The following is a 17,020-nucleotide window of genomic DNA, read 5'->3' as shown; positions in this document are numbered from 1 at the left end:
GCAACTGTGAAGGTAGTACAGGGAACACATGAAGTAAGAATTACATCAGGTCCATAGACCACCTAGCGACGACTACAAACATTGGAACGAGCTGAAGATGTGTCGTAGTCATCACTCCTCCCTCATGTAAGCCAGGCAAACATTATTTAGATCACTAAAGAGGGAGTGCTATACTGACAAATGAAACAAATAGCACCCGAGACAACACTTCCATCACGGTTGCAACGAGACACCGAAACCTGTTACACAGCAGATAAGGACCGGCCAAACAATGTGCATGCAATGCAAGGAGGAGAAAGTAGATAATAAACATAGCACATAAATTAAATTAGGTATGACAAGACAATGTTCATGCAAAGAAAAGAAAATAGATGAACGTAACACAGTAAATAGATGAATAGCCAGTAGAAAAAAAAAACAGTTATGGGCAACCGGGTTCAAACCGGATGAAGACGACGGCAAGCGGCATGGCTACCAGCATGATGCAGCAAGAGTACTTTTGGTGCACATTCCCAACATTATTCCATCAACTAGAATACCCAGGTTTTCCTCCATTCTCTTCCTGTATACTACTAGGTAGGTAATAAGGATCCATCTTCATCTCTTCTCTAATACAACATCGCAGTACAATTTGACCAATAATATGATCAATCGATATGCAGGGTAGGGTTCCGTTTCGTTCCTAAGACGAAGACGACAGGCACAGCAGTAGCAGCAGCAATCTCCAACAACACCGCAATCTACAACAGGCCTGGTACATGATGCTTGCTGCGTGGTTGCTAAAAGTGACGATCTCATCTCATCTCATCTGATCCGGGGTCTGAGGAGCGGTGTCTCTCCGGAGAGAGACGACAGACCTACTCGCGAATCGAGTTGATGTCGATGCTGGAGGACCGCGGGTCCATCTGCCGCATCAGGCCAGGCTGCCACCCGCTCATCTGGGGCGGCGGCATGTTCATGTTGTGCTCGGGATGCGCCATCGCGAGGGGCTCTTCACCACCGCCGCCACCACCGCTGTTGCGCTCCTCGTCCTCCATGTCTTGCTCCGCTTTGGTCTTGTTTTTGTTTGACCCGCCGCCGTACATGGGAGACGATCTCGGGTCCATCTGGTTCATCAGGCCGGGTGGCCATCCGCTCATCGGGTGGGGCGGCATGTTGTGCGGGTGCTCCGGCAGCGCCAGCGCGGGGGTGTCTTCGCCGCCGTTCTGCTCTTCGTTCTCGACATCTTGATCTGCTTTGCCTTTGTTCTTCTTTGTCCCGCCGCCATACATAAAGCTACCCACTATCACCTGGTGTAATACATGGGGAATAGGTAAGAACCAGACGAATAACTTAACCACAACAAATCAGAATGCAAAACAATACTCATACCGGGCTCCCTGCATGATGAGCAAAGCAACTGATACAGGCGAAAAGACACATGCAACACCCAAAAATCTGGGATTTAATACCTGAACAGTTCCAGCTGCTGTCAGGACTCCACTAACGGTCCCACCAATAACCCTGTGGTCAGGGCCACACAAAGCTATGCAAAGGCCTCCACTTCTAGTGCGGGTGCCGCCTTCTTCTAGCACCAAATATGATCCAGAAAGACACAGGATTTCAAATCGACCCTGCCAAAGCAAATGATAATAATGCATAAGGGCATGAACTAAATATGGACACAATAGTTCTTCTCGGACTTAAGGTTAAAACAGTACAAGTGAGCTGTTAGATGAAAACAAAAATACTACTGTAATTTGGAGCAAAAGTTCAAGCATATTCCTGATTTAGATATCAAAGAATCCAATTTATCAATAAATCAGTGGGTTAGTAAGGATATTTTTACCACCAGAACCAGATGACAAGCTACTGAAGCAACCAGCAGTAAAGCACTTTGATAAATGGAGAGAGCTCAGCAAATTCAACATGGGCCGAGGCGCATGACAGAGGAATATTTTCCCCTTTTCACTGAAGAAGCACTACATTTGGTATATCTTTTGCTGTAATAAAGAGTGCATGCGGGTAACAAAAGGACGCATGCCATACATAGCTATTCTTCTTACTACAATTAAACAAAGTATTAAACACCTACAGATAGATACCTCATATGTCACCACACCGGAGTCTGAATCCTGATGAAGGGTTGCCGTGGAGACAGCCCCTGTTGCTGAGATGATGCAAATAGCTCTTGGGCCTTGTTGTGAGAAGGACATTATTCTGGCAGCAACATCCTGCACAGATAAACAACACATAAGAGCCTGCACTAGTCTATTGGTTAATGAAGCTTTTGCCTTTTCTGTTATGCCATCTGTTATGTTATAGCATGGCAAATCAAGAAACAATTTGAAGGCAACTTGGTGCATTAGATAGAATATTCAATATTCCATCACTCATGGATACAAGAGTCCAGCAATTTATGGAATAATAATGCCAAAATTAAAGATAGTGTGTCAGCAACACTAGTCGAAAGAAGTAGAACCAGTAATCATTTATTGATCAATTCTCAACGTACCTCTCCAGCTGAAATAATAATCACGTGAGGAGTAAAACCTGTTCCAACAGAGCCAAGAAACCATTTTCCTGAAGAAAAAAACTCATCAGATAACACCAATAGCAAATGCATCAAATTAGAAAGAGAAGAAAAAGGTACTGACGCAAAAGGTCTACTTTTCTTCTTCTTTATTTGGAGGAAAAAACAGATGAAAAGTGCTTGCTTAACAGAATCAAGTCAACATACAACTTGCGCGTGCTTGCTTAACAGAATCAAGTCAACATACAACTTGCACAACTCGTTAATTCAAGAGATACGGAGCATGACCTTAGTTAGGAGTATATTATTTTTTCAGTTTGACCATCTTAAACTTTAAAAAAACATTGATGGGGAAAAGATACATTTAGAGAAGATTCATAAGTAGGTCCTGAAGACATGTATGTAGCAGCAGAACACATAAAAGAATGCGGGGAACTAAAATTGGCATGATAACAGTCATATCTCCCAACTGATAATAAAGAAGTGAGTAACAACCAACTAATCATGGGCAGCTAGTGCGGAATGGGAGTAATATAGGAAAAACTTGAAAGTAGACGCACAAGACAAGCATGGTTTCCGGATTTTATCTACATACAACTACATATAAGTCAGATAGTTTCCATATCTATGAAGCAAATTTATCATGAAAAATGCTAGCACCTTGTAGCAATATGGCATCACATAATTGTGTAGATTCAACTGACTACCAGAAACAAGCCAGAAATCTACGAAGCATGTTTATAACGGTGCCGTAAAATGATTGCCCATAAAGCATTAATGGAAATACTATGTCGCTTGACAAATTTAATTACCATAAAGCACACGACATGATGATAAATTCTACATGGCTGCAAGTGCTCACCAAGCGAAGCCAGCTGCTGCATCTTCCCGGACCCGGGTGGCCGCCCTCTGCCACGTTTCTCCGTCAGTGCGCCTGAACCAGAGCCCCCTGACCCAGTCCCCTGCCCAAATCCTGAGCCAGGTGTGGTAACCATTGTGCCCATTCCCGGGCTCGACGAATGAGGCGTCGACGGAGATGGCGAGAGCCCCAGCGTCACCGACCCGTCGGGCTTATACTTCCTTGGCCTCCCGCGCTTTTTCTTCACTTGCTCATCCTGGCCAGCATCGCCTCCCTGATCCCCTTTAGCGTCACCGCTCACGGCCACAACACCCATGCCAATGTCCATGCCACCGTCGGCACCGCCACCAGCATTGTGCTGCATCATATGCTGTGAGCCACCGCCACCGCCGTGCTGCGCCATATGCTGCGAGCCACCACCGCCGGCGCTGTGCTGCTGTGCCATATGCTGCGAGCCACCACCACCGGCGCTGTGCTGCTGCGCCATATGCTGCGAGCCACCACCGCCGGCGCTGTGCTGCTGCGCCATATGCTGCAACCCGCCACCGCTGCTGACGCTGTGCTGCGTCATATGCTGCGAGCCGCCGGCACCGGCACCGGCACCAGCGCCCTGCTGCTGCGCCATATGCTGCTGCGAGGCCTCGACATGGTTCTGGTGGTACCCCTGCTGCCCAATGTGGGCGGGGGCCCCAAAGGGCGGCTGGTGGAACGTGTACCCGCCCGAGACGGCATCAAGCTGCTGCTGCTGCCGGTACCCGGCGGCGGGCGGGCCGTGGAGGCCGCTGCCGGTGACTCCCCCCGGCGGGCCCATGCCCCGGTGCTGCACATAGAAGGGCGAGTAGTTGGGCCCCGACGTCGCGGTCGACTCCCTCCCATCCATTCATGGAATGCGCGGCAGCCCCAGACAGAGCTAGCCCACCCACCCTTACTTAGCAGGCGGCGCAGCTTCAAGCAATGGAGGGAGGCGGGGATCGCGGCAACAGAGATCTCCTCTACCAACCCCCGAACCCTCGCGCCGGAGCAGCTATCCTCCCTCCCGCGGACCGAGGCGAGATCAGATCGAGGAGCGGGCCGGGATCTTGCCGGATGAACGGGGGGAACCGCTTGCCGGAGACGGGGAGGACGGCCGGGGCGCGAGAGGTTGGCGTCAAGACCCGATCTTTCCGGGAGGAATGGACGGAGGAGCGGAGCGGGGTTCGCCGAGGGTGTGGGAGGGTGTCGGGGGCGGCGGTGCCGGAGGGGTGGCGCGCGGCGGGATCTGCGCCGGCGACGGCGGTGGGAGGGGGGAGGGGGAGGGGGAGAGGGGAGCGAACCCGACCAGAATGGCGGTGGGTGGGGGCGGGGCGGAATGGGGGCGGGCTAAAACCCTAGGGATGGGGTGGGGATGGGGTGGATCACCAGTGGGGTGGGGGAGGGGAGGGGAGGGGAGGGGGGAGGTACCGAGATGGAGGGGGAGGAGGAAGAAGAGCGAGCATGTGTATGTGCTGGAGGCGACACAATGATCATCTGTGCGGCCAAAGCTGTGGCCATGGGTGGTTGCTTGGTGAGTGAGAGCCCCAAGACCATGTGTAGTACTCCCTCTGTTTCTAAATACGGAGTATAAGACATCTTAAAAATTTCATTATATACTATATACGGATGTATGTAGTCGTATTTTAAAAAATAGATTCATTCATTTTATTCCGTATGTAGTCTATAGTTAAATCTCTAAAAGGTTTTATATTTCGTAACGGAGGGAGTACGTCATATATTGTTACATCAACGTGTTAATGAAAATCTTATGTGAGTCGGCTTGCTAATATATTTCCAATCAGACGAAGTAGGCCATCGAAAAGTTCGTGTGTTTTCCAATCCAACAGACCAAACAAGTCTCGAGTCGATGTGTTTGTTTGTCAACTCGATAAGGGGGAGGGGGTGTATCGTTTACAAGATCATTCATGCTTACTCCCGAACTAATTGAGGATGTATTGATTAGTTAAGACGTACGCTGTAAGCTGTGTAAACAGACAAATATAGTAGCTTAGCTATATTGTCAACTTATAAGTTCCTCATCCAACTTCATTCATGCGCACGCCAAACAAATAAGGTTGCCTAGAGCATCTATTCATGTGATCTAGACGACTGAATCCGCATAATTGTCATATTCTCCATATCAGTCTAAGTCGGCGGCACCTTTCCATGTATATCCAACAAACATAATTTTGTTTGGGCTACAAGAAGCGTTCCATCGGCCAGGCATATGTTTGAATTATAATTAAACACGGCTCAAAATTACAAGCCTTTTATGTGATACTCTTATATGAATTGACACTAATATTTGTTAATTTGTTCAAGTGGCCGCCTATATGGTGTGATTGACAGCCTTGGATGACAAATTGTTCTTCTTTTTGGGGTGGTGGAGGGAGGCATGAGAGAGAGAGAGAGGCACAGAGGATCCTTGGCTTGACCAGGTACGGAGAAAGGGACTGTTGGCTATGCTGACGCGTAAGCCAGGATGGCAATTATTGGCTGGGTTCCGGAGCCCCATAGTCACATCACAAAATGCCATTACCACCGCAAACATATATATTCATTTATTTTTCAGCACAAACAAAAAAAACATCTTTATTTATCTTAACAATAAAAATCAATAAAAAGGCATCCAAAAGTTCCAAAGGGGGCGAATTGCACATCTTTTGGCTTGAAAAGCATCCAAAAAGCTCATAAAAGTCTCACTTGTCCCAAAGAGCGAATTTCATATCTTTTCACATGCTTGCAAGTTGGAAGGGATCCAAAAGTTGATGAAAGAAAATATCTATCTCTTTTGCTTGGAAAAAGAAAGGGTCCAAAAGTTTGAGTTCCCCCGAGGAGCGATCACGTACCCGGCCGTACTAGACTTCTCAGAGGCCGCCGGTAGGCTCCAAAGGCTGTACAGCTTGGAGATGCCATGTGCTGCCAGTACACTTTGGATATCTCCTCAGTCCTCAGTCACAGGTACTGCCAAGGACACCAAGACTGTAGTAAATGCAGCTGCAAGACAACACAAGGACCGTGTATTGTACAGTACAGTATAATACTGTATGTGTACTGCACATACAGTGAGCATGTCAAGCTTGGTCCATTGTGAAGGCATTCAGAGATCTTGTTGCAAAGAAAAAGAAATGTGGAGCTGCTGGTCATGCAACCAGGCAACAACACATACTATCTTGTAAATGTTTCGAGGGGTGGATCATACACAATCAGAAACCGCAACATCTGACGATAGAAAATATCATCCTCTATCTAACGCCACACGAATGTAAGCCATCGCAAAAGGGAGGGGTCAAGTTGCTGGGCTACATGGGACCTGGCCAGAGCAAATGTCGAATGGGACTTCCTTTCTCAAAAGGACCGGCGTTGGTCCGGCAGTTTAGGCCGCCATGGGAATCAATCAGTTGTCGACCTCCATGGCTTGCGCGGCCTTGGCTTTTGACAGGGCCGAGAGCTTTGTCTTCACCTTCTTCTTGCCGACCTTGAAGCTGCTGCCCTTCTTCTTATCGCTGCCATCAATCTGAAGAGACGGAGAGGTAAATAAAACTAGTGTTAGCAGGAGTTCAGCAAATTCAGATTTGTTCAGATCGAAATTCAAGCAACGCTACACCACCGAATAACCGAGGATTGCCGTTTGAAGAACCACTGCGTCAAAATAAAATGAAGTGCCACAGTGTATACATGTATGGGACATGGCTAACTAGCTCAGGTGCTGCAAACAGGCCAAGGTTCTGTTCATAGGAGGGGGGGGGGGGGGCTAGAGATGGTTTGGGGTAGGCGATTCAAAGAAAGATACGTTGTTTTGAGGAAAATGTGATAATCTGGAAACCATTCCCAGAAAAGCATCTGCATTGATCAGTTCAGACCTCTCAGACAGGTCACACTTCTACTCCCTCAGTAGTTGGGAAGAGAAGCATATGCAAATGTCTAAGTGAATCAATCGGTAACGGTTTCCAAGCGAATTAATCCTTGTGAATATACCCTGTTCTAAACACGGGCTGATCACCTCAGGATTCTGAGCCAAACAAAAGGTGTTGCAGCTGTAGTAATTCTTGAACAAAGCCGAAGAGTGTGAACTCTAACAGAGCCCAACAATCATCCTCTCGCTTGGAATAAAAAGGTCGCCGCAGTTATCATCTCTCTTCCCTATGAATCGGGCCGAATTAGTTGGGAAGACAAGAGTATGCAAATGTCTCCAAGTGAACTAATCGGTAACGGCTTCCAAGTGAATTAGTCCTTCTGACTGAACATACCCTATTCTAAACACAGGCTGATCACGTCAGGAATCTGAGCCAAACAAACGGTGTTCCAGACATATACTACAGTTCTTAAACAAAGCCAAAGAGTACGAACTCTAACAAATTGTGCCAAATTGGTGAATTTTTCCAGCAGAAAGGGCCACTTTAGGTACACAACTCCGACAAGGTTGCAACATCACATTGCAAGCTGAAAACATCCCTAATCAGAACTCCATGTATGAGAAGACCAGATGATATGCTCATCGGACATACCGAGGCGCCGCCCAGTAGCAGCACGGCACCAATCAAGAAGCTGATTCAACTAACAAGCAGTCTACCAGCGCATCCAAATCTGAATATGACAGCGTCAAAGCAGGGGAGGAAGGGGCGGCGCATACCTTCATCTTGGACTTCTTGGCCTGCAGCTTCTTGGCCTGCTCATCCTTGGCCTTCTTCTCCCCTGGACACACACACACACACACACAGACACCGCGCGCGATCAATTCAAAACCGAACCAGATCGGGCCATGCCTCTCGACTGCCGCAAATCCATCATCCACGAAAGAAGAAAGAGAGAGAGAGAGAGGGTGAGTGGTGGCGGTACTCTGGAGGTCGAACTCGTGCTGCTTCTTGCGCTTGGAGAGGCTGTTCTTCTTCGACATCGTCGGAGTCGCTTCGCCGCCGGCCGCCGGAAGACAGAGGCAGAGGCAAACCCTAGCCGAGCCAAGAAAGGTTTTTTCTTCCTCCTCCTCCTCCTCTCCCCACCTTCCCGCAATAAGCGGCGCGTCGGCCACAACTGGGCCGGGCCATGCTCTGCATTTTCGTTTGCTTCAACAGTTTTTTTTGTTTCACTCGACCATTTTTCCTTTTTTTTCCTTGGTTTTCATCTTCTTTATTTCTCATTATTTTATTTACTAGTAAAAGTGCCCGTGCGTTGCACCGGGTTAGATTGTCGATTTTTGGATCATGTATTTCGTATTTGACCCCCCTCCCATCATGTTCTTCGTCAACATCTACTTGAACTCCGCACCGCCTTTAAAATGCAAGTAGGTATGTAAACATACAACAAATGATTATATATAGTACCGACTAATACCTATACGAACTCTCCAAGCAAAAGAAAATAAAAGGTACTAATAGAAACAATTTCCTCCATATGAATGGCTGCCCAGCAGCTCCGAAGAACAGCTACTTGCATCTGTATCAGTAGCAATTGAAAGTTAAGTTGTAAATAAAGGCACAAACTGCTCGGCATAAACTTGAAAAATTGTTTTTTGTAAGAGATATAAGATGACCTGCATGATTATAAAGGCATAAACTACTTGCATCATTATTTTAGCAGTCTTATTTTACTTTTTTCCGTAAAATTTAATATCCATAAATCATAAGATGACCTGCATGATTATAGATTTTAAATGTATTCAATTAAGTCCAAATGGCCGAAAGAGTTGTTCATAAATATAATGCCTATATTTCCTTTCTCAGAGGATTCTTGTACTATAATTTGAACCTTGCTCGCATAGTTTGGTATTGAAAACTCCTTATTTCATTTACTTCATGAACAATTATTTCTATGGGGAACCGGACCCATGGAAGGTATTTTTTTCTCCAAAGCTCCTCATATTTCTGTTGTGTGTCTTTGTATGTGTACAGGTCAAAAAAGACATGCCTGAACCGCATGAAGGTGTAGTGATCTTTTTTCTCCACATGATATGAAGGATTGCTTATATTTTAACAAAAGCAAACAGAAACTACAACAACAACTACCATGTTTGTAACTAAAGCAAACAGATAATACAACGACAACTACCATATTGCATTTAAGTTATTTATGCCACACATTTTTTTTCATTCTTCTATGTTCATGTAAAGTTTGTGCACGTCTACAACTCGCTGCGTTCAACTGCGCCTTCATGGTATGCTTTCTGTTCCGTAAGCGGTAAGCCCATCCATTTGCAGTTCTGAATAGGATCTACTTCACTTCTCATCATAGGCGACGCCACATGACTTTCAGTTTGAGTAGCTTCTTCAAGGTCGTCAAAAAAGTCTGCTTCAAACAACCCTTGCAGACTTTGGGTAGATCCGAGGAAAGCAAATTCATTATACAACAGTGCAAACAAAGGAAAGTTCCATGATCAAATTCAGTTAACCATGAAACAAACTTTTAGTTCTAAGCTCAAGGTTACTTGATTTTTAGTTTTTACATGACCGGTCGGACTATTGCTCGCTATAACTGAAACTGTGAGGAATAGAGGCACCAGAAGTTGACAACCAAAGTAGCAGGGTTGTTTTTAAGGGTGTCGAGGCATTACATACCTCTGCTGTAGCCATCGTTATTGGACAGCTCGACATATGTTCTTCTACCCCCGGCGAACTCGAAGCTTCTTCCTCCGGCGAACTTGAAGCCAACATGATGCTTTTCTGGTCCAACTACTCCAGGATTTGATGGATTTTCTGGTCCAACTACGCAACCTGATGGAGACGCCAGCCGAGGATCCTCAGCGAAGTCCAGCCCTGGTCGAGCAATCCATTGTTTTGTGTTGGAGAAGGACACCGTCACGAATTCAATCCAAGACAGACATGGCAACAGGAGAAGGCTCTGCCAGTGGCGAACAGGTCACAGCGGCGTGCTCTCAGCCGGCACTGGTGGACGGCGTACTTACCCTGCCTCCTCGATGCATGCTCTCCCTCCATCAGAAGCGCTTGCGGTCGCGCCGCTCCGTCCTCGCCTCTCCTCGTCCCTGCTTCCGACCACCTCGGCAGCCCTGGGCTACAGCCCCTCATCGTCCTCTGCTTTGGCCGCACCTTGGCTAACCGAAGCATGTGCATCCTTGCGTTCTCGTCGTCCTCTGCTTCATCCACCCTTTGGCTGGCCGATACCCGTGCTTCCAACTTTTGGTAGTATAGTATAGTGCTCCCAGGCTTCACGTCTATAGCCAACTTTTGGTAGCTCATGGAAATAATGATCTCATCACCCTTGATGGTATAATCTGTGCTTATGGTAATCTCTTGCCCCTGATTCAACTTTATAGGCTTGTCGTCTTTCAGAAAGCATGTGTGAATTTCTGTTCTCTATACAAAGGCAGTAGATTGGCATAGTTAGAAAATAAATAATGCTGGCCAAGCTCATGCATGATTCATGTGCTACACTGAACTTTACAAGATGTTCAAAGAGATTTCTAGGTACAAGGTCATGAAAGCAGCTTTTAGCATTGCACAAATTACTAAGTTCAAGAGTAAGTAGAATGAAGTAAATCCTGATATGCAACCCACAAAGCTAATAATTTCATCCAAGCTAATGAATATTTAATGCATTGACTAGATCCTGTAAACCGTATGTCACAAGTAAATTATATTTAGTATACAATGCATTTCAAATCCAAAACAATACTTGTGCTATCTATCTCAAAATCACTATCTGAGAGAAATCTTTTGTACAAATCAAAGACATGATATCTTCATACAACATGAAATCTCAATTCGCATTGGAATCGGACCATTATCACAGTCTTCACCACTGGACAATCAGAAAATACTGGTGATACTAACCTGATTCGCATACTGCAAGATGAGCTCTTCCGTTTGGTTTTTACGGAGCTGATTCTGTATCCAGACAACAGTCATCTCAGAAGCCGTGCAGAGAAGATCAGAGCCTCGCTTCTCTTTCTTATTAACGACAGATTCAATTTGGTTACTGCATAGTCATTCATGAAAGCAAAACTGTTATGAAAACATTGAGATACACATGTTTGGAAATGGGAAATACGGCTGCATGCGTATATTGTGCTAACCTGACAGAGTGACTACCATCAAATACACACAGACCGATCTGACTACACACTTTTTGTGGCCTTGTCTGCTCAATGACAACTTAGTATTAGTATTCTTGTAATTGGTTAGAGAATTCAAGATCAGTGAGAAAATTGTAATAACAATAATCCAATTGCCAAGATAACATGAGCAATTGACAAACCTGTGCTACAAGCATCTCGAGGATCATCTCTCCATACTCTCTCACTACTTCCTTGCATTCTTTACTGATAATCCCCTCAGCCCAAATTGCATGATTGACTTGAGCCACTATGGTCTAAGAGCGGTATAAAATACAAATGTACAATGGATGTCCCAGTTATATACCCAACACGATAGAGCCAAAACTGTTTCATTTGAGAAAAAGAGCAAACCAAGTAATTCACAACTTCTATACATATTTACACAAATTCAAAAAAAATCACCTCAGCGCAAATGAGGAAAATTTACACATACAACAAAATTCCAGACATGTTTTACATACGACTACAACAAGCAGTGTGATTTTTGCAATAGAGTACTTCGAAGAAGTGGTGTGAGATTTGTTCTAGGAAACGCGTGAGAGGGTTGAGAAACGCGTCAGCAGGGCCGCCTTACACGGGGCCGGAAGTGGAGGCGATGACGCGGGCGTCGGCGGCGTAGAGGTGGCCTGGGAGGGGGAGGAGGTCGAGGTCGATGAGGGCGTAGCGCACGGCGTACTCGAAGGCGTGCCCCGCCGGGCGCCGGCGCGAGTGCCGGAAGCGGCCCTCGTAGAGCCGTGCGGCGCCGCCATCGGGAGCGGGACGGCGGGAGAAGGGGAGGCGAAGGAGGAGGAGTAGGGAAAGCAGGGTGGAGGTGAGGAGGGGTCCGGCGCCTCACCTGCGCGAGGACGCGGCCAGATCTCGCCGCCTTCCTAAGAAAAGATTCGGGACGGCGAGGCGGGGAGAGACAGGGGCAAAGAAGGATTGGTCGCAAGTGGGATCTCGTCCCCGGCCTCGCCGTGCTCCGGCCCGGCCATCCCCGTCGCCGCGCCGCCCGTGCCCGCTAGCCTCCCGCGCCGCCCAGTGTCGGCCCGACCGTCCGCATCGCGAGCTGAAGATGCGGTCGCTGGAAACGTTTTTTCAGATGCACTTACACAGGGACCGCGGGTTGATTTCGAGGAAACAGAGGTTTTTTTTTGCAAAAATGCCATGACGGACGACGAGAAACCCTATTTGCTTTATTATTAGGGAGAGATTTTTTCTTCCCAGGATTTTTTTTCTACTCATGGATTTATTATCCTATATGTATAATTTTAACTTTTCTCCCATTACTAATCAGCATGGAAATAATTTTATCATTGTGGATTACAAAGTTGTTCTATCCAGAAAAATGAAACTTTGTTAAGAAAATTTGTTCATTTCATTTCTAATCAATCGCCTTCAGAAAATTGTGTTATTCGTTATAAGTTGGTCCATATGGCGTCGAAGAAAAAAGGTTCAGGACATTAGTTTCATGAGATATAAAAATGTTTTTGTGAACTGTGAAATATATAGTTTAATACATAAACATTATTATAAGACAACGGTATTATTTTATTTAAAAAAAATCATAAACAAATCTTGTGAGCCACATGAACATGCTTACTATGGTACGGGGGTAATTAATTGCGAAATATGTGAACAAGTTTTTGTTATTTCAAATAAAAACCGGTTGAACTACATAAATTTTTTAAATATCCTTTATTTTTATTAGATACAATCATATATTAATGAAATTCCAAAAATTTGTAGTCTACACTTATGTTCTTTTAATTGATTAATATTTTTCTTCGAAAATCTCATTACAGAAATCAATCTTAATATTCTTTATATTTTTATGTAAGAAGCATCGTATGGTTAACGAGATATATGGTTGCGTCATTTTAGTGGGAGTTAGCTTGCCTTTTTCCGAGACTAAATTGATTTTTCCTCGTGCATTAGTAGAGTGCAAACAACTTGGGCCGCGACAATTATGATATATCGTGCCCAATACTCATTAATTTGTAAAAGATTTTGGATGTGCAATATTAGACACATTCTACCCCAAGTCATCGGTACTATCCTAATTAGATTAATATAAAATCATGTTCACATGTTTATATCAAAACTTTTCTACTACATAACAACTCGACTTTTCCATTAAATATGTTTATTTTGTCGATACACCTATTATACACCCATCTGTTGAGAAACTATAATGTGTGAATGTTTTTTGAGAGTTATATTTGAAAAGAGGAATGTATAGTAATAATATGCAGTGCATTATACAAGATTCTAGTGTTTCATTCTTGTCAAAAAATAATTTTCCAGTGGTATATTTTGTACCAAATAATCTCTGCAGTTATCCTACTTACTAGGTATAACTACCCAATATGTATTAAGATATGTTTTCCCATGCTAAAGTAAAACTTCATTTTGTCACCATACTTTTACTTATATACAATTTGGGATGTTCATAACTATATTTTTCTCGCGATGGACGCTAAACTTAAGCAAACCAATAATATCACATTACTTTCCCTTTAGTATATTGTAATGGGTTTAGATGTGCAATTAAATATCTATAAATCTTGCTGGAGTTCTTTAGAGGATATGAATCTACCGAATAATTTGGTAGATACTTATGGAGTATAAGGTGCGTAAGGTTCATAGCCCTATATTTCGCAACTTTGCCACATCTATATGTGGCAAATGTTTGTATCACTTAAAGAACTACGAAGTGTCACAACTTTATAGCAACATGCCCCGATGCCATAGATTTGTATTTTTGCCAAATGTTGCAACATCTTGCATCACTCAATTTATTGGTAAAAATTATTATGGATTGCCCCGACCCAATGAAATCGGGTGAAATTCTACAACTCAACTAATGGAGAGTCCGAGACGCGAACAAAGTCTAGTAGGCAGTTCTCGAATGGATGGGTTGGGTGGTCCTTGTTCACCGAGAGGGGGCTGAGTAGTGTGGGGTCCTGTTGAAAATAAGCCCTAGAGGCAATAATATTTGTATTTTTTATTTCCACGTTTATAATTAGATGTGTTATATTCTATGTTAAAACCACTATGATTTTTGAATATATGATTAGGAGGAAAACTCATAAGCACGTGTAGAATAATAAAAACGGTAAAACTTGATTCCTATCCTTGCCTCTAGGACTAGATCAAGTGTTGCATGATGATTATGTTTTTCTGATCATAGCCATGCCTCAAGTGTAGCAAGGATGCCTCTGACTAGACATAGGTGACTTGATCGTAGAAATTCTAGAACACGATAATGAGAAAGAAGAACAAAATCGGTATTGAGGAGACCGATATAGTGATTATGTGTATGACTGGTGGGGATGCCGATATATCTCACCTCAGTTTTTTTAAAGTATCATGAAGCAAAAGAAATAACATATAATCGACAACCAAAGATTCATGCTAATATCATTCATATGAGTATAGGGGTCAACATGGATGCCCACGGTTCCGTTGTTGATCATTGAACGATTTTTTTGTTCATGTCTATATTTTACATAACCCGTTGGTAAGAGAGGAATTGGGGATCGGCCGACATGATCGCTAGGGTTAATGGGAAATGGGAGATGTGCATCGGCTAGGAAAGTGGGCCATGCTTTTTCAAACTCCCTTTGCTAGGTTGGCTAGGCAAGTGCGCCGCGACTGGCTGTATTGCCCTGCTCCTCTCTGTGCTAACTTTTATTTCCTTTTCCCATTTTGAAATAAACGAAGAACTAAAAGAAAAACATAGGAAGATCAAAAAAGAGTTTTGAAGTGAGGAAAATTACCCTGGATTATTTGAAAATGTGCTTAATCCAGGAATATATAGTTTGTTCATGATGTAAGAACTTGAATACAAACTTATTAAACTGAATTCAAATAGGTTTGAACTACGAGTTGGATTTACGATTTCCCAAAAATGAACGCTAGCTTTAGAAGGACCGATCTATAAGAAGTGTGGCCGGCGGCGAGTGGGAGCCAAGACCACCACGCCATGCACACATACCACCATCCGTGTGTGCAATTGCTAACGTCTACGCGGGCACGGGAACATGAACATATGTTGGTGGGGATGAGAGCCGAGCCGAACACACACAAAAATCTCTTCCTAATAATAAACCGCCGACCGCTTATGTCGTCCGCCGTGCCACTTTTACAAAAAAAGCCCCTGACGTTTCCTGAAATCAATCCACAGTCCGGATTTAAGTCAGAAAACGAATCGTTTTTTACATTTTACATAAAACCCCTTATATTTAATTGAAACTAACCCGCAGTCCCGGTCCGGTGCAGTCCAAAAATATAAGGTGGTTTGAAATTGCCCTTAAAGTGGACTAAAATTACTCAGGAATGCCAGCTATAAGTCATAAAACGTTTCAAACATGAAAATCTTCGGACTGGGCCGGCCCATGTAGGCACCTCCTATATTACGCTCTGGGCGTCGGAAAATGATGCAGCACACCTGTTTGGGCCGGCCCATGCGTCGGCGCCTGTTTTTTTGGTGTAGTTTTTTTTTTCTTTTTTATTTTAGTTCCATTTTCTTTTTGTACTTTAAATAATTTAGAACTTCAAATAACTTTTCTCAATTTTAAGAAACTGAGAATTTTGAAATAAAATATTCAAGAAAAACATATTTTTTTGAGAATTCAAAAACTACTCCGGAGTTTTGAGGAATGTTTGCATATACAAAAAAATGTTTTAATTTTGAAAAAATGTCCATAAAAAAATCAATGATTGTAAACAAAAGACCGTGTAAAAATCTTAAAAATAGTTCGTGCCTCTGTTTTTAGTCTTGTTTTTTATTCTCATTTTTCTCTTCCATTTTTTAATTTAAATAATTTAGAACTTTGAAAAACTTTTGCAATTTATAAAAGTCGGAATTTTGAAATAAAAGTTTGAAGAAAACATAAAATGTTTATGAATTCAAAAAATGCTCGGGATTTTTGTAAAAATATTCGCATATTCAGTAAAAATGTTCATAATTTTGAGAACAATGTTGGTGAAAACAATAAAAGTCCATCATTTAAAAAAAAGAAGCTTGTGTATTATTTTTTGAGTGCAATTGAAAAAAATATTTGCTAATTCAAAAAAAGTTCATGCATTTCAAGAAATGTCCTAAAATTTTAAAGACATAATATGATCAGCACCATTGAAGATTTTAATTGTTTTTCTCCCGTTGCAACGCACGGGCCTTTTTGCTAGTATATATAAAACTTACGGATGCTTATAAAATTGCCTCGTGCAGATGAGAAAATTAGCTACACATTTGAGTATTTTTTTCCTCTTACAGAAAATAAAATTAGGTGCAAACAATCAAAAAACTTTTAAAAAACGAAAATTAGGTGCAAACAATCAAAACATGTATGCTCTACATGAAACAAAATTAACTACACATTTGTTTTTTTGTTTTTTTTTTGCCACAAACATAGTCATATTTCGGGTGACAATGACTCAGGATGATCATGTAAAAAATAAGACTTCATTTCAAAAAATTAAATAATCTAAAATTAATATTAAAATTTATGAGAGAAAAAAATGAATATGGGTTACCTAAAGAATTATTAGCCTCTTAGATTTCCTAAATTTTAAAAGAAATTGT

At 43.3% G+C, this 17,020-nt stretch overlaps 2 protein-coding genes and 1 long non-coding RNA gene across 3 annotated transcripts; all 3 read right to left on the bottom strand.

Moving 5' to 3' along the window:
- Positions 1-497: 497 nt before the first annotated feature.
- On the bottom strand, positions 498-4,766 carry LOC123406364 (AT-hook motif nuclear-localized protein 9-like). Its single transcript, XM_045099874.1, has 5 exons — positions 3,375-4,766; positions 2,495-2,562; positions 2,085-2,213; positions 1,452-1,613; positions 498-1,289 (listed from the first exon to the last, which is right to left on the bottom strand). Exons 1-5 carry the CDS (start codon positions 4,249-4,251, stop codon positions 858-860), a joined length of 1,668 nt encoding a protein of 555 aa, XP_044955809.1. The 5' UTR covers positions 4,252-4,766; the 3' UTR covers positions 498-857.
- A 1,770-nt stretch (positions 4,767-6,536) lies between these two features.
- Positions 6,537-8,401, bottom strand: LOC123403546. The gene is made up of 3 exons (XM_045097474.1): positions 8,223-8,401; positions 8,017-8,078; positions 6,537-6,900 (listed from the first exon to the last, which is right to left on the bottom strand). Exons 1-3 carry the CDS (start codon positions 8,278-8,280, stop codon positions 6,781-6,783), a joined length of 240 nt encoding a protein of 79 aa, XP_044953409.1. The 5' UTR covers positions 8,281-8,401; the 3' UTR covers positions 6,537-6,780.
- Positions 8,402-11,216: 2,815 nt separating this feature from the next.
- LOC123403545 lies at positions 11,217-11,656 on the bottom strand. Its single transcript, XR_006611491.1, has 3 exons — positions 11,592-11,656; positions 11,410-11,474; positions 11,217-11,312 (listed from the first exon to the last, which is right to left on the bottom strand). It is a non-coding gene; the product is annotated as an uncharacterized LOC123403545 (long non-coding RNA).
- Positions 11,657-17,020: the final 5,364 nt, after the last annotated feature.

This window comes from Hordeum vulgare, chromosome 6H, assembly GCF_904849725.1.
Source record: "Hordeum vulgare subsp. vulgare chromosome 6H, MorexV3_pseudomolecules_assembly, whole genome shotgun sequence".
Taxonomy (NCBI): Eukaryota; Viridiplantae; Streptophyta; class Magnoliopsida; order Poales; family Poaceae; genus Hordeum; species Hordeum vulgare.
This window is presented reverse-complemented; position numbering and strand designations above follow the sequence as displayed.

What these genes read in the sequence shown, in the direction of transcription:
- LOC123406364 (XM_045099874.1), bottom strand. Translation starts at nt 4,251, where the DNA reads ATGGATGGGAGGGAGTCGACCGCGACGTCGGGGCCCAACTACTCGCCC. An exon ending in GCAGCAGCTGGCTTCGCTTG is followed by an intron (nt 2,563 to 3,374) that starts GTGAGCACTTGC and finishes TTTTTTCTTCAG; the next exon opens with GAAAATGGTTTCTTGGCTCT. An exon ending in CAGCAGCTGGAACTGTTCAG is followed by an intron (nt 1,290 to 1,451) that starts GTATTAAATCCC and finishes GTATTACACCAG; the next exon opens with GTGATAGTGGGTAGCTTTAT.
- LOC123403546 (XM_045097474.1), bottom strand. Translation starts at nt 8,280, where the DNA reads ATGTCGAAGAAGAACAGCCTCTCCAAGCGCAAGAAGCAGCACGAGTTC. An exon ending in GCACGAGTTCGACCTCCAGA is followed by an intron (nt 8,079 to 8,222) that starts GTACCGCCACCA and finishes GTGTGTGTCCAG; the next exon opens with GGGAGAAGAAGGCCAAGGAT. An exon ending in CCAAGAAGTCCAAGATGAAG is followed by an intron (nt 6,901 to 8,016) that starts GTATGCGCCGCC and finishes CCGTCTCTTCAG; the next exon opens with ATTGATGGCAGCGATAAGAA.